This window comes from Oryzias latipes, chromosome 5 (genome assembly GCF_002234675.1).
Source record: "Oryzias latipes chromosome 5, ASM223467v1".
Classification (NCBI taxonomy): Eukaryota; Metazoa; Chordata; class Actinopteri; order Beloniformes; family Adrianichthyidae; genus Oryzias; species Oryzias latipes.
In genome coordinates this window covers 19081623-19096256 of record NC_019863.2, presented here as the reverse complement: position 1 = coordinate 19096256, position 14634 = coordinate 19081623, and the positions used below count along the sequence as shown (strand labels likewise).

The 14634-nt window shown below is 37.4% G+C and overlaps 1 protein-coding gene across 8 annotated transcripts in view; it reads left to right on the top strand.

Moving 5' to 3' along the window:
* The window catches only part of LOC101158188 (receptor-type tyrosine-protein phosphatase T), a 313387-nt gene that overhangs the window by 81968 nt on the left and 216785 nt on the right, over window positions 1-14634 (top strand). For all 8 annotated transcript variants that reach the window (XM_020703319.2, XM_020703318.2, XM_020703317.2 and 5 more), the window contains exon 8: window positions 6785-7078. In XM_020703319.2, the coding sequence (XP_020558978.1) occupies window positions 6785-7078 (294 nt within the window). The remainder of the gene's footprint in view (window positions 1-6784; window positions 7079-14634) is intronic.

Genomic DNA, 14634 nt, shown 5'->3' with positions numbered 1-14634 from the left:
ACGTAAATACCTTCTCTCTTCTTCTGAGTGAAAAGCGACTTTAAGAAGCGTAAAGTTGCGCAGCGCCACCTTGTGTACAGGAGTATTTCTGTTTACATTAAGCGCCATCTAATGTCAGGGAATGAAATTGCATGTTCGCTCGGCTCACCGTCAGCGAAAATCGCCTGGGTGTGAACACAAAAAACGTGGCGAAAAACGCTGGCGAATAACGCCTGGCGAATATTCGTCCCGGTGTGTACGGGCCTTAAGTCTCACTTTTTTGTGCTTTTTTCTCTTTTTGAGTACAGTCAAATCAAGGTATCTGCTCTCTGGCCTGTCGACTTTTCCAGGCTTTTTAACCTTCTGATTTTTTTTTTTTTGTTCTCTGTGGTGCAGAGAGCAAGCATTTTGACAGGACCAACCTAGTTCTGAGAAACCACTTGTGCTTAGAGAAATCATCTTAAATTCCGTGTCCTGCGTCAAGATGTTGTTAGAAATTCTTGAATAGACCGATTACAAACCCCGAGGTGGCAAAAAACACCAACAGTGCCTGACAGAATCAAAACATAAAAGAAAAAACGCAATAGTACCTAAAACCTTTGAGGTTTTACTGGAGAGTGAGGTTTGGGATACGAGTATGGCATTTTTGTGTATGCTATACTATCCAGAAATGAAAGAGCAAAGAGAGAGATTACATTTTTTTTCTGATTACAAAACCCAATTTACTTCTTCTTTATTTTTAAATTCTTTTCCCAAAAAATGAAATGCCTGTGAAGGAATTATTTTTCTTATCATTGGTTAAATGCATTTGTTTAAATGTATGTTTAAATGTTAACTCAGATTGACCTTTTTACCTTTTTAGAAAACAGTTCTGTGTTCATCTGTTTCTCATCCCAGCTAGGATGAGGAGGTTTTACGACACACTGTCCTTATAGCTGTATAGTACGGTATTTGCTGAATACTGTTTGAACTGAGAATCCACCCAAATAGTTCATTATACAACACCCCCTAATGAACTTTTCTCTTTGTCTGGAAATTGTAACCTCCCACTTGAATTCTTAATAAGGTGCATGGGAGAAGCAGATCCTTTGAAAAGCATGGTGGACGTTTTCTGCCACATTTGCTTTTCTTCCTTGTGCATAAGAAACTTCATTTTGTTGTGGTCTGCTGTTTCTAATTGTGTTTTTCTTTAATGTCTAGATGCATTTATCTGACAATCCACAGTCTTATAACAAGACGTAAGAGAAAAAAATGAATTAAAATGATAAAGAATTGGAATGTCAATCAAAACATCAAAAAATCGACATCAAGAACAGGACCAAATATACAGAAAATATACAGAATATGAATTTATATTCATGGTGGCAGATACATTTTAGTTTGAAATAATAATATTGCCCTCTTGTTTCTCTGTTGCTCAGCATGCAGACATTATGGTTAACTCCTGATCATTTCATACAGTTTTACACATGTGTGTATTTTTGGGGGTGTTGCTCGTCTGCTTAGTGTGAAATAAAGTGCTTAGTTCGAGGATCTGCAAAATGTTACTAATGACACAGGAAGGCATTGGAAAGGCATTGGAAAGAAGGGCACGAAATCCATAGTCAGCTGTAATAAGAAACAATGCATTTTGAACAGCTCCTGTGTTTAACTTTCACTAATCAGATGTAATTTTTGGAAAGGTTTGAGAATGAGCGACTCAGTCAGTACAGTATGGGGAATAAAACAAAAACAAAATACCTCTGTGACAGATGGTCAAAGAGGGAGCAGTTCGGGGGGAAAATTAAAACCTCTCTTCCAGGCTCCTTTTTGCTCAGTTATCATCTTGAATGTCATTATTGTCTCACTGCAGTGTTTAAACTCTGGAAAAACTAGTTTTGGCAAAGTAATTGCATTTCTCTGCAAGTGATTTTTCCATCTTTTCCACCACCTTTGGAGAAATCACGCACTCAAAAAAAAAAAAAACCCAAAAAAACAAAGAAAGAAAACTGACCAACTCAGGTCATACCGACAGCACACGATTCTGTGCTCTACAATACAGGACAGACAAAAACATTCACATATTACAGGGAGCCCTCTCCAAGCACCGTGGAGGGATCCTAAGACACTGCAGTAAAAAAGATAATGCACATACTTTGTTTCCTCTGTGTGCCGTAACACAAGTCACTTTTGACTGTGCAATGCATCATCCAACAACAAGGCCCCAAGACACTGAGGGTAAAATCTTTTTGTGTGCCAGGTTTCTGCTTGAACATAGATTCTTTTGCTCAGACCTTTATGGGCACAAAGGTGCTTATTTTCTGTTTCTCATGAACAGTTAACGTGCGACACAATGTGGGGCCCTGAGTTTTAGTTTAAATTTCTGAACAATTTCAAGTGAAGATAAAACTCTTGTTTGTGGGTTTTAGGTGATGATGTTTGTATTTCCCAGATCTTACTTGATTGGTTTGCCAGGAGCAGATTTTCTTCTAGTGATATATTGTTTACACTTTTCTTTCTAAAATGTCCTTTAACCCTTTAACGCCATAGACATGAGCGTTGACACATCGTAACTTCTTGGCAGTTGATGCAATAAACATGAGTTGATTAGGTTTTGACACGGAGAAATTCGGTTTAGGGATAATTAACAAGATAAATCAACAGTAATATTCCAACCTATTATAACTGGTAACAAGCACAGAGTAAAGCACATGTTGGTGTATTTTGTGCAGACTTTTAGGCTAACTAGTTGTAGCCGAGGCAACAGTCGCATTTCGTTGTAATGCTTAAAGCAGTTTTCAGAGTCTTACTGCCCTGCTACGTTTTTGAAAAAGATTAGAGCTCTGATCAGATCCTCCTTCCTTCACCCAAGTTCATCTATTTTTCAAACACTGTCCGCTCACCACTTTTTGCTTCAGTTCAAGCTTCTCTTCCTCTTCCTTGCCAATTTTTTTTCTCGTTTCCCTTGAACCTTTTTCAGTGTTTAATTGGGCAAATCTTTCTTGCACGGCAGTTTCTTCTTTAATTATTCTCCAAGTGGCCTTTCTTCTTCTTTCTATCTGCCTGTCTACTCTCACAGTTCATTAGCATCTCTGTGTGATGGTCGACTGTAGCCGGTGGTAGCCTCAGTGTGTCTTTACTGTCTTTGCGTCAGGCTGCATCAAAACGTGAATGCCTACTGAAGTTGATTTATTATGTGGGCATGTGTCTCAAAACCTTAGCATATGATGGTAAACCTGTAAGTGTATCTTGGATATGTGGAAACTTGTGACCCCCCACCCACACCCTCAAACAGCTCTTCCTAATTTAATTAGAAATGTCTTTGGGAGGAATTGTGACATCACGGGGGCCAGGTTGTGTGCCACAGGGTGGGCTGCTGTAAATGAGTTGGCAGAGGGAGAGAACGAGGAATAGGGTCCAAAAACAGGCGGGTGGAGGCAGCGATTGAGTGATTTTACTCCTTCCTCCTGCAGAGGAACATCGGGAGAAGATGTTGAATATAAATGATGATGTTAATGAAGAGTCTGGTCTGTTTTCCAGCACTCAGAGGAATATTTAACTTGCATTTGTTACAGTTCTTATTTGATTATGCTTATATATATAATTATTTATTTATTTTCCCATGCTTAAAACAAATCTTAGAGATGGTTTCAACATTTATTGATCCTTTTCTTCTAATCTAAAAAATAAAAAATCATAATACCACCAGCACTTAGACCAAACAAGTAAATAGTTTAAAAAAAACATCCACAAAATGAGCGTTTTTTTTCTAGCTCTTTTTTTTGCAAAAATGTAAAAACATAACATACAGTTTCATCCCCAATCGAGTTACAAAATTATATGACACGGATGCATGTTTAGACCTTTAATTTCCATCCAGACACAAAATTGCCTTGTTGCAACAGTCCTAGAGAAAATATTTAGACCAGGTAAAGTATGCTAAAATCCACTTTATAAAATTTTCTTTTTTAACTGAAATAAAAATTGCAATCATTTGGTAAAATAAAAAATGGGCTAGGCACTAAACCTCAAATCCAGTTCCCACAGTCACACGCACAACCACTCCACCCCCCACACATTTAGTTTAGTTTAAGGGACTGAAATGGCATCAACTTCAGATATAGAATCATACAACAAGAATAAATCACATTTAAAAGTGAACCCTATTTTTATTTTCAGATAAACTGTCGGTCCTACTTTGTTACATGGTTTTGAATTCTATCAATCTACTAATGTGGTAAAGTTAATCAGTAATATTTTAAAATTGTAAAAAAAAAAACCAAGCTCACAAACTTTTTGTGGACTTTTTTAAATCAGTACTCCTCCTTCTACACCCACAAATACACACATCAGAGACGAGCAGCTTCCATATAGTTAAGATGTATGAGTTTGGTGAGTGACAGCTGATTCATTGGCCTCTCAGACATCATACATATTCTAATGCAACCTTGAAGGAAAGTAAAATACTTGCAGAGTAAGATCAGGGTCTTTGCTTTCAGATATCAGGCGACCATTATTCTTAGCAGACAAAGTGCTGCTGTCGACTGAAAAAGCACCTGTCACAGAAGAGAAGAAAATGCGTCCCACACAGAGAGAAACAAGACTTCAAAATCTTAATGACTCTTTAAGTTGTCCTAATTTAAAAGACCTTAGGATATCCTCAATAATATATTTTCCTTTTTTTGGTAATGAACTTCTTATTATAGTGATCAGTTCTTTGAAAACCAAAGGTCTTCTAAGAAAAAAACAAGTTCATATGCCCTCTAGTGAAAGAAAACAAAAAGAAAGCCAATGTTTTTGTTAACCCTTGTGCTATCTTAGATGACCACACCCTTACATTGACGTGTTCTCCCTACCATGACAAAGGTGGATGAAGGTGGAAAGATTTCATGTAATCCATGGACACCAGTGAATATCACACATCATTGAAGAAAAAAGGTTCAGCGCACCGTCTAGTGGGTCTAAATGACCCAACTCCCAATGTTAAACTGCCTAGGATAGCACAAGGGTTACACCAAACTATTGTGTCTAAGACATTACGTATATCTAACTTTTTTTTGTTTTTTTTTAAATAGAGAGTTACATTTGGATTGTTAACTGATGAGAAAAAGTACAATTTCTTTTTAATTCAAGAGGCTAGATAATTTAGTTATCTTTGCAAATTTTAATGGAAAAAGGTTGACCTTATAAAAATGTTCATTTTTATTTTCATATATACATACATGAATGTGTCTTCAGATAGTTTTTTCCTCACTTAGCAATGCCCTGTGTAACAACTGCTGTCCAAGGTGCTGATTTTGAGGCTGTCAGGGAAGTAGGAGCTGTCCGCGGTAATCACCACAGTTTACTCTGACGAGCTGGATGCTCAGTGGCACTGCGAGTCTGATGACTAACAGGAAGAATCCAATTAATTTTCTTGTCATTGTTTCCATCTGCTCCTGCTGCTCTTTAACAGAGTTTGCTTCAGATTTATGACACGGAGCAGGCGCAGCTTTGTTTATTCATCAGAGTTACATCCTAAAGTCTGCCTTGTAAACCATGTACAACAAGTCACTTTTATAGACAATCTGCTGCTGAAGCTTTCATAAATTCATTTAAACACACCAACTCTTTAAGTTGATCAAATGCATTTGTTCTGTAAAATGTGTTGAAGAATCTAAAAAATGTGTTCTCCCTTCTCCAAAATATGGTTGTATGAGATTGCATGTTTTCTTAAGTTGTTCATATGTTTTTAGATGTTTGTTTTTAATTTTGACACCAACCATGTGTATGATTTACACAGTATTGGCTTGGTTTGTGGAGGACTCACATACGTGAGGCACGGCTTGTTGGCAGAAATGCATTTACTAAATAAACCTAAAAGATGATGGCGAGAAAACCTAAACATAATTTGACAAAAGACGTGAAAACTGGTGAGGAATACTTAAAGCCATAAATTTCAATTCACTCAGGCGCAATTAATTCAAAGAGAGACTAAAGACAATAAGAACTCATGAAGCTGAAATGTTGTGGTGGAAAACTTAACAGCTGATAACGAAGCACAACTAAACATGTAAAAATAAATAAATAAATAAAAATTTCACTACTTCATATACTTAGGATTTTTGCTACTGAGGGTCACCGGACGGAGGCCATTATTCTAAAACAACAAAAGTTAAATGGCAATATAAGTGTCAACAGATTGATGGATTGATTGTTATATATACTGGTATATTCTTTTGTTGAGGCATCTTTATGTGCTAATTGCTATAAATCTTTACAGTTCAGAGAAAGATAAAAACTTGTTTATAATACACTTTCTGTAACAGTAACACTGTGCCCATGATGATAAAATCAACTTTTGTCTTCAATCGTTGGTTTGTTCACACACAACACATTTACAAGATAAAAGTTTACTATAATTTTGAAACACAGCTGGATATTAATTGAATAATAACACTGGCATTTGCTCTCATGCTGATAATGGTACTGAGAATTTAAATTCAAACGGAATGTTTTATTAGTTTGTTGTATTTCTGTTTAGAAAAAGCCATAGATCTATGAAAAAGTGCAATACACATAATAAAACATGGTGAGGGTGGGGGGTTGCGCCATATTAATGAATGGATACCATATACTGCAGTACCATTGAATAGGCTGAAAGTTTTGTGGGTTTTTCTTAGGAATTCTTTGAGTACAAAGGGGTGTGGGTTTACTGTCAAAACGGAGTTATATGTTTGTTTTTTTAAATGAAGTTAAAATTTTCAAAGGTTAAAACACAATACCCCACATAAGCTTGAGTTAGTGGGGAAAAAAAACTGACCGATCTTTTTGTTCAACTTCACAGCTCCACCAACTCCCATTGCACCACCAGAGCTTCTTGCTGTTGGCGCCACCTACCTTTGGATAAAACCCAATGCCAACAGCATCATTGGAGATGGGCCCATCATCCTGAAAGAAGTCGAGTATCGTACTACTGCAGGGAACTGGGCAGAGACCCACGTGGTTGATTCCCCCACTTACAAACTGGGGCATCTGGATCCAGATGTGGAGTATGAGATCAAAGTCTTACTTTCCAGACCTGGAGAAGGAGGGACCGGACCCCCAGGTCCACCGTTGGTCACCAGGACTAAATGTGCAGGTCAGATTTTTTCAATTTTCTATTCTAGCTTTTATTTTCGGTTACGTTTCTTTTTGCTTATCTTGATGCAAGTTATCAAGTCAAGTCAAGTAAATTTATTTGTCAAGATCTACAATGTTGACACATACACAGAAATTGAAATTGCGTTTTCTCTTCATCTTCAGTTAAACGGGGAGACACCTTCAAATTGCACAATAAACAAACTATAAATAGAAAAGGCCTAAATATAAATAGTATAAAAAATAAAAGTAAAAAAATGAGGAGAGAATAAAGTGACTAGAGAATAAAGTGACTGAAGTACAGTTACTTAAATTTTTAACAGCACTAGAGGACTGGTGGGAGGTGCAGTCAGTGCTGATGAGGTAGGTGACGTATGTGTGTCAGGGACCATCTAAAAAGATGAGAAGTCTGTAGTGTTCATCGTTGGTACACTTCAACTGTGAAAAACAGAATTTAAAAACAAAAACCTGAAAAAACACATTGTATGATTTCAAAAAAATGTATTTGTAAAATGGGGCAGAAATTAAGTATTTAGTTCCTACCAACATGCACCTCTTACCGTTTCTTTAAGATTTGTTCTCCAGTCATTACCTGTATTAATGACACCTGTTTAAAAGACACCTTACCACACCCTTAAACTTGATTGTAACCTCTCCACTATGACCAAGACCAAAAAAATGTCTTAAGAAACCAATTGATAAGTGTGTTCACCTGAATAAGAATGGGATGAACTAATCTACAAGGAACAAGCAGCTCGGTGAGAACAGATCAACGGTTGGAGGAGTAATTAGAAAATAAAAGAAAAACAAGATCACTGACAATATCCCTCCACCTGGGGCTCCATGCAAGATCTGACCTGGTGGGGTCCAAATGATCTTGAGAATGGTGAGGAAGCAGTCCAGAACCACATGGGGGAACTGGTCAATGACCTATAGAAATCTGGGACTGCAGTAATAAATGTTTATTTAGTAACACACCGAATCATGGATTTAGATCCCACATTGCTAAAAAAGTACAGCTGCTTAAATCAGCACATGTCCAGCCAGAAACCATTGTGGCAATCCAGAGGAGGGTTGGTTGAAGGTTCTGTAGTCAGATGAGACCAAAATAGGTTTTGTTGGTGTAAATGTCACTCTATGCACTGAAAAATATGTTTTGTAAGATTAACACAATTAAATAGTGTAAACTTGTCGCACCCATTTTTTGTGTGTGTAGAATTTTTCTTTACTTTTTTTGTGTTATCTCAACACAAATTTCAGTTAGGGAGAATGTTGAGCAGCATCCCAAGCACACCATACCAACTCAGAAGCAGAGGGTAGAAAAACATCATGCTTTGGGGTTACTTTTTCAAAGGTAACATCTTTCCATAAGTACGAGAAATGAGGACAAAACATGGTTCAATCTTCCACTATGACAATAAAACACTAACCGGGTAGTGTAACAAGCATTTAAAGGTTCTGGAGTGGCCTAGTCTGTCTCCAAATATCAATCCAGTTGAAATGCAGACAGAACAAGATGTGTTGCCCAGCAACAGCCCCAAAACATTGGTGCTCTTAAGAACATCAGCATGAAGGAATGGTTGCTACAGTGTCTGTAAACCTGGTGAAGACCTGGATGAAACTTTTTTCTTAGTCATTGTAAGCAGAATTATATTACAAAATTCACAATTGTACAAAGAAATTATTTGAAAATTATTCCATGTGAATTTTCTGGATCCTTTTTTTACATTCTGTCTCTCACAGTTGAAGTGTACATTTGATGAACATTATAGACTTCAATTTTTTGCTTGATTGGAACAAGTTGAAGAATTGGGGCATACACAATACCTTGTTGCCCCACTGTATTGTGTGTTCCTACAATTGATGATGGCCTAAAAAATCTAAATCTGTTCAGTCAAGAGGTTCGTGCTATTTGAGTTTAAATGGATTAAGCCAAAGTCCTAAAAGCCTAACAAGTAAATAAAGAGGATCATGAGTAAATGAACAAAAAAGGAGGAGGGAGCAGCATGTTTTTACTTCTTGATGAAAAAGAAGCACAAATCAACGCTGATGATAATTACGATGCCAAGAACCAGAGCTGAGGGAGACCTGAAGTGCAAGAGTCGAAGGAGGGGGTTACTGGGGGCAATCATGGCCGATAATGAGGTTCCCAGCGGGGGTGTAAGGACACAAGTGACAGTTCATTTGATTAAGTGACAGCCCATCAGATTCCAGGCAGCCTCTTTTGTTTGTGCGTGTGTGCGTGCACATGCTTGGATTTTTTTACCTCGTTAGGACTTCTTTTGCATACAATCAGCAACATTTTATCGTCCCAATACTCAAAGGAACTAGGCAGTGTGTAACACAGAGGGACTTGAAATCTACCCTCATGTTTAGGTCTAGAAATATATAGAGAAGTCATTAAAAGCCTTAAAAAACTAATATTTAACAGAATCAGCTTACATGCCTTTGTGAGCTTTTTAGAGCAAATTGGCTGACCCACACTGGGTACATCTGTAATCTGTAGCCTCCTACATGATAAAGTTCCTTTCCATCTTTGACACATCTTTAATATGGCCTCTGTACACTATGAAATGACACGTTCCACAACGGAATAATATTTTGTTTGCCTTTGATTTGCCTCCAGAGGTAGTGCACAAGGCAAATCTACGATGGACGAAGGCCATTGAAACTCCTGTGATTGAGCAAACATGAATCAAAAGTAAAAGCAGATGTGTAGCCTTGTCTGTTACTTTATTTTTCTGCCAGGGATCAGAGTTCCCCCCCCTTGATCCTTGGTTCTGCTGTGATGTAGGTCCCTATAAGTGGGCACACAGGAACAGGACATTAGTGTCCCTAAGGTGTGGCTTTGAATTGACCAATTGATGAAGCAGAAACAGTACTGGATGGTAAACTCATGTGGAAAAAGAAGCATCAATTTTGCCTAAATGGACTCTGAAAATCTGTTTTCTACTCTTCTGCTTTTGTGTCGCTTAAAAGATGAAAAAGGATCAAACATTCCCCGCGTCCCTGTTGGTATAAAAAGATCTAAAACTAAAACGATTTCTTGCAGTTATCAGATGATACAAAAGTGTTTTAAAGAAAAAGCATAAAGAAGACAGACAATTGTTGAATGCAAAACGGGCAGGACAGAAAAGAATAAAGTATGAATGACATTAAAGCTGGGCCTTGAGAAAACATGTTGAGCGGGGTGAAAGGCAGTTGATTTCAAGTGAAAGAGACCAGAGCATGTGGTCACTGTGTTTGGATGGAACACACAGCAGAAAGAAACATGTGTTTTTGTGCTAGTGGCACACCGTTGAGCTGTCACAACCATTTGCGCGATCTGTGCATGTGTGTTTGTTTGAGTGTGTGTGACGAGATTGGAGCAGGCAGGTATGACAGATGTTCAAGAGCCTGCTGGCTACTGGGGGTGCTGGTGTGTGTGGGCAGCTGTGTGTTTGTCTCCACACCTTCTGTGTTCACCTGTCTGTTCAAGTTAGCATCTCTGGCCCAGCTCAGACCTCACCAGCGTGCCCGAAAACCCGTTTAGAGCAGCCATTTCAACATGGCAATCACTTTCTTTTTCTGGTGTATGGATGTAGAAAGATTTGAGAATTTTTCTTAAGTTCATACTCTTTAGCAGCTCTTTAAAGCTTTTGCAATAAATAGCTAAATCTTTGCAACTTTCTGTGCAATTTCATATGAGATGTTTTTCAAAAGTCAACACATAGAAACGCGAAGTGTCCATCTCCTTTTACCTTTAAACAGTTTTCTGACAGTTTGACTCCACATACTAAAGTAAAAAACAAACAAATAAAAAAAGCCACCTTTTGAGTCAAAAACAGATTAATGAAGCACACAGGTGCAAAACTGCAATTTCAAACTTGAAGCCAAAGTGTCATTTTTTTATAAGCTCATTAATTTTATGTAGTGTTAAGCTAATTAGTCATCAACAATGGCAAACCATTCAAATGGAATTTGAACCAGTATTCGAAATATGGCATTAGTTTAATAATTTCACCAAATTTCCACAAAGTCCATCTCAATGCAGCACCTGGCCGTCAGTTGCTGAAAATGACTTATTTCCCTATTTTCACACAAACTGGAGGCTCTTGGGAGTTTACCAATGACGTGGTGCTGCCTGCCTTCTCTAGCGTGGAACCTTCTAGAAAACTCCATGAAGATTAGACTGAAGCGGCGAGCCGAAACAATCTCGCCTCTTTGCTCAGTGTGCAGAGAGGACATGGCCTTGATAATGATTGATTTCATCATTCTGCCTCCCCCTCTATTTTATTCTACCCCAACACGTTCCCTTTGAGTCCTCACTTCCCGTATCTTCGCGCTTTCCGTACTTTTCAAGGTTTTTGAACAATTTATCACCGGCTGCTTTTTGAGTAATTTCTCTCTATGCCCATGTCTTTTTCAGCAAATGACACTCAACGGGTTGGTTGTTCACTCACTCCTTTAACCTGTTGGGTGTTTGTGTCCTTCATACTTCTGTGCCTTCTGTCACTGATTTTAAATGACTTTCCTCTCAAAAAATTTTCTTTGCACACTAACTTGATCATTACAGTTTGTTTTAGCATACAAGCAATCCTCAAGTATATCACTATTCTTTTTTAAATTGCTTTAGTTGCTTGCAGTCATGCATCGCCAATACAATGCAGGAATGCAATCCTTTATGAAAGGACCTAAATTGTACAGGATTCAGTCTTGCAACCTTTGGGTGTTTTAACACTTGGGGGAGGCTCTTCTGTCTTAAAATATAACAAAAACATAAAGGTGAAGCCCAGAAATGCATCTGTAAATGGCTTGAATAGAAATATGTCATCTTAGAAGTTGTTTGGTCTTACAAAAAAGAAAAAACAAAACACAATATCACACCAGTAGGCACAATTTGCAGTTACAGGATCTGGACTTGTACTAATTCAATGAACTATGGTTGAGACGGCTATCTAAGTGCCAAAACCTTGTTACCATTGACGCATGCAACAGTAACTTGACCTATAGCCACAAACCTAGAACTAACTTGAGCTTTTGATTTAAATCTTATTTTGAATAAAATTTTGTGGGTTGACATTAACAGAACATTGCATAGCTAAATAACCAAGAAATTACCTGAATAAACAAATACTCTTTCAAAATAATGTTGAAAACAAAAGATTTTAAATGAAGTTTTTTCTCCAAATGTATGGCTACCAGCTAATAATGACTAGAGGCACTTGATAATGCTTTATTCTTTTTGTTTCAATTTTAATAAAACAGTTCTGTGAAGGTTTGTTCAGGGAGTTGGTTTTATGTATTGAAGATAACTACTTTAAATCTCCCTAGTGAGATTGAGTCCTATCCTATTTTATCCCATTGTCTGGGTGAATAATTGATTCTGATTGGCTGCTGGGTGTGAATTAAAAAGTAATCATCCGCAGGGATAATGTACGCCGAAAAAAGAAGTTCCGGTCACATATCTTATGTGTTCTATATCACTGCGCTGGCTTCTTTAAAACACACTTTTGCTTCATCATCTGGACAAAAACAAGCGGTAAGAGGTGAACTTTCTCTCTGAAATGCTGCTTCTTGTAACGTATCGTGAAGACCAGCCCTTCGTTTGCTGCTGCAGTCGAGGTCAATGCCGGCTCAGCGCGTTGCCATACTACTGTGACACAAAGTGTCACAAAAAGCGGACTATTTTTCACTAATAGTCTACTTTTTTGTGAAAAAAAGTGATCTAAACCGAAAAAAAATAACAAGGATAAAGTACTAAAAACTGATTGAATATTTATTTCTTTTGTGACCATGGTATAAGTGGGATAATGGTCTTCGAGGTGTCTTTTATCAGAAATTACTTGACTTTGCAAAAGCAACTGTCTGACGTGAAGCAGAGGCTTCCGCTTTGTCCATTAATTTCTGATAATGGACACTTCATCGGACAGTATCCCTTACTTAACTTAACTTTTCCTTCATTGATCCAGAGTTTTAGTTGTCCGTTATTTTAAATGGCGATTCAAATCCTTTTTACTATAATATCGTTTTTTCAGCTGTTGTAGAGGTTCATACACAATCCCAACTGGTTCTTTTCACTTTGTTTTTATTCTCATCTTTCCTCAATAATAGTTTCACCTGAAGGATGATAATGTAAGTGTTGGCTAAAATGTTACCTTATAAAGATGGTCTTTGGAATTATTGGAAGTCTGTAAATCTTCCTTTAGTATCTTTCCTGACTTTTCCTCTCATTCCATTTACTTTCTGCTTTAAGGGAGGCAGATGATAATGTGAGTCTTGGCAATAATACAGCACTATATTAAGACTTAATTTACTTGAAGTTATAAACTGCATCCTCGCTTCTTTTTTTCCTGAATCTTTATAAAGAATGTCTTTTATGTGAGGGATGGTAATGTGAGTGTTGGCTAATGTGTTGCTCCATAAAAATTGATTTTTAATTCACCTGCTGGATATATACTGATTCGGCTGATACCAGTAAGCTGTCATTTTCCAGAGCCGAGTAGCAAATGTGCACTTAAGGGAGTACATTCTTTCTGCATTAAACTCTTCAAACTTTTTTTATGTGGGGACAAATAAGGTATCCAGTTACAGCCTGCTGAAATTGCAAGTCAATACAGCACTTTTCAGCCAGATGCCTCTTAAATCTGATTTGCCCCTTCGCAGGGCATAGCATTAGAGCTCTCTGATTTTCAGACAAATGTGTCATCCCTGTCATTTTTGTTTTTGTTTTTTTTAGCTTAGCACATTGGTTAGAAAACCTTGTTGCTGTGGTGTGGAGATCAGCCTGTGGTACTGTGTTGGTGAAAGGGAAACCAAGGTTGCTTTGTTAGTTGCCTTCTGGTCACCCGCATTGTTGGGTCTGGTGTCTTTCCTCTTCCACTTGACATCTCATTTACTTATCATTTCAATCAATAGGTTTATATGGTATACAAGTCTCACTGTTTTAAATGACTGACAAAAAATGTCAAACTTTTTCCCAAATTCCAAATTTTTGTGACAAACTTCTGAGTTTATGGGTTCTGTTGCTTCATAATCCGTCGTGTCACAAAACTTTTTCTCTCTGGCATGTTGACTGAATCAATCTGCAGCTTTTTTAAACTAACCTGACAGTTTTAGATTTTAAGAACAGCAGATTAAAAACGCTTCCTCTGCTTTTTTGTGATATATTTGGGACGTCTGCAAATGTCAAAGAGTTCTCTTCATCATGCTGAAAGAAAATGCACCACTGACATGATGTCACAAAGTGGCGGCTGCTGGTTCAAACTTGTGGTCAAGTATGGCTGTTATTGCTTTGCACAATGGAGGGAAGGATTATGAATTTACAACATAAATAAATGTTGCAGGAAGGTGCAACATTTTTTTTTTAGCTCATAAAGAATTTCCTAGAAATTTGTATTAGCTCTTCAGTTGTCTTTTATGGATTCCAGTAAAACTGATTGTTTCAACAATACTGTTGCAAACTAATTATCTGTTATCCTCTTAATTTTTTTTCATATACTCTTAAAGATAGAATTTAGAGGATGATAATAATGTTAGTAAAAAAGAACGATTTAATCGACACATTTTTCTCCATAA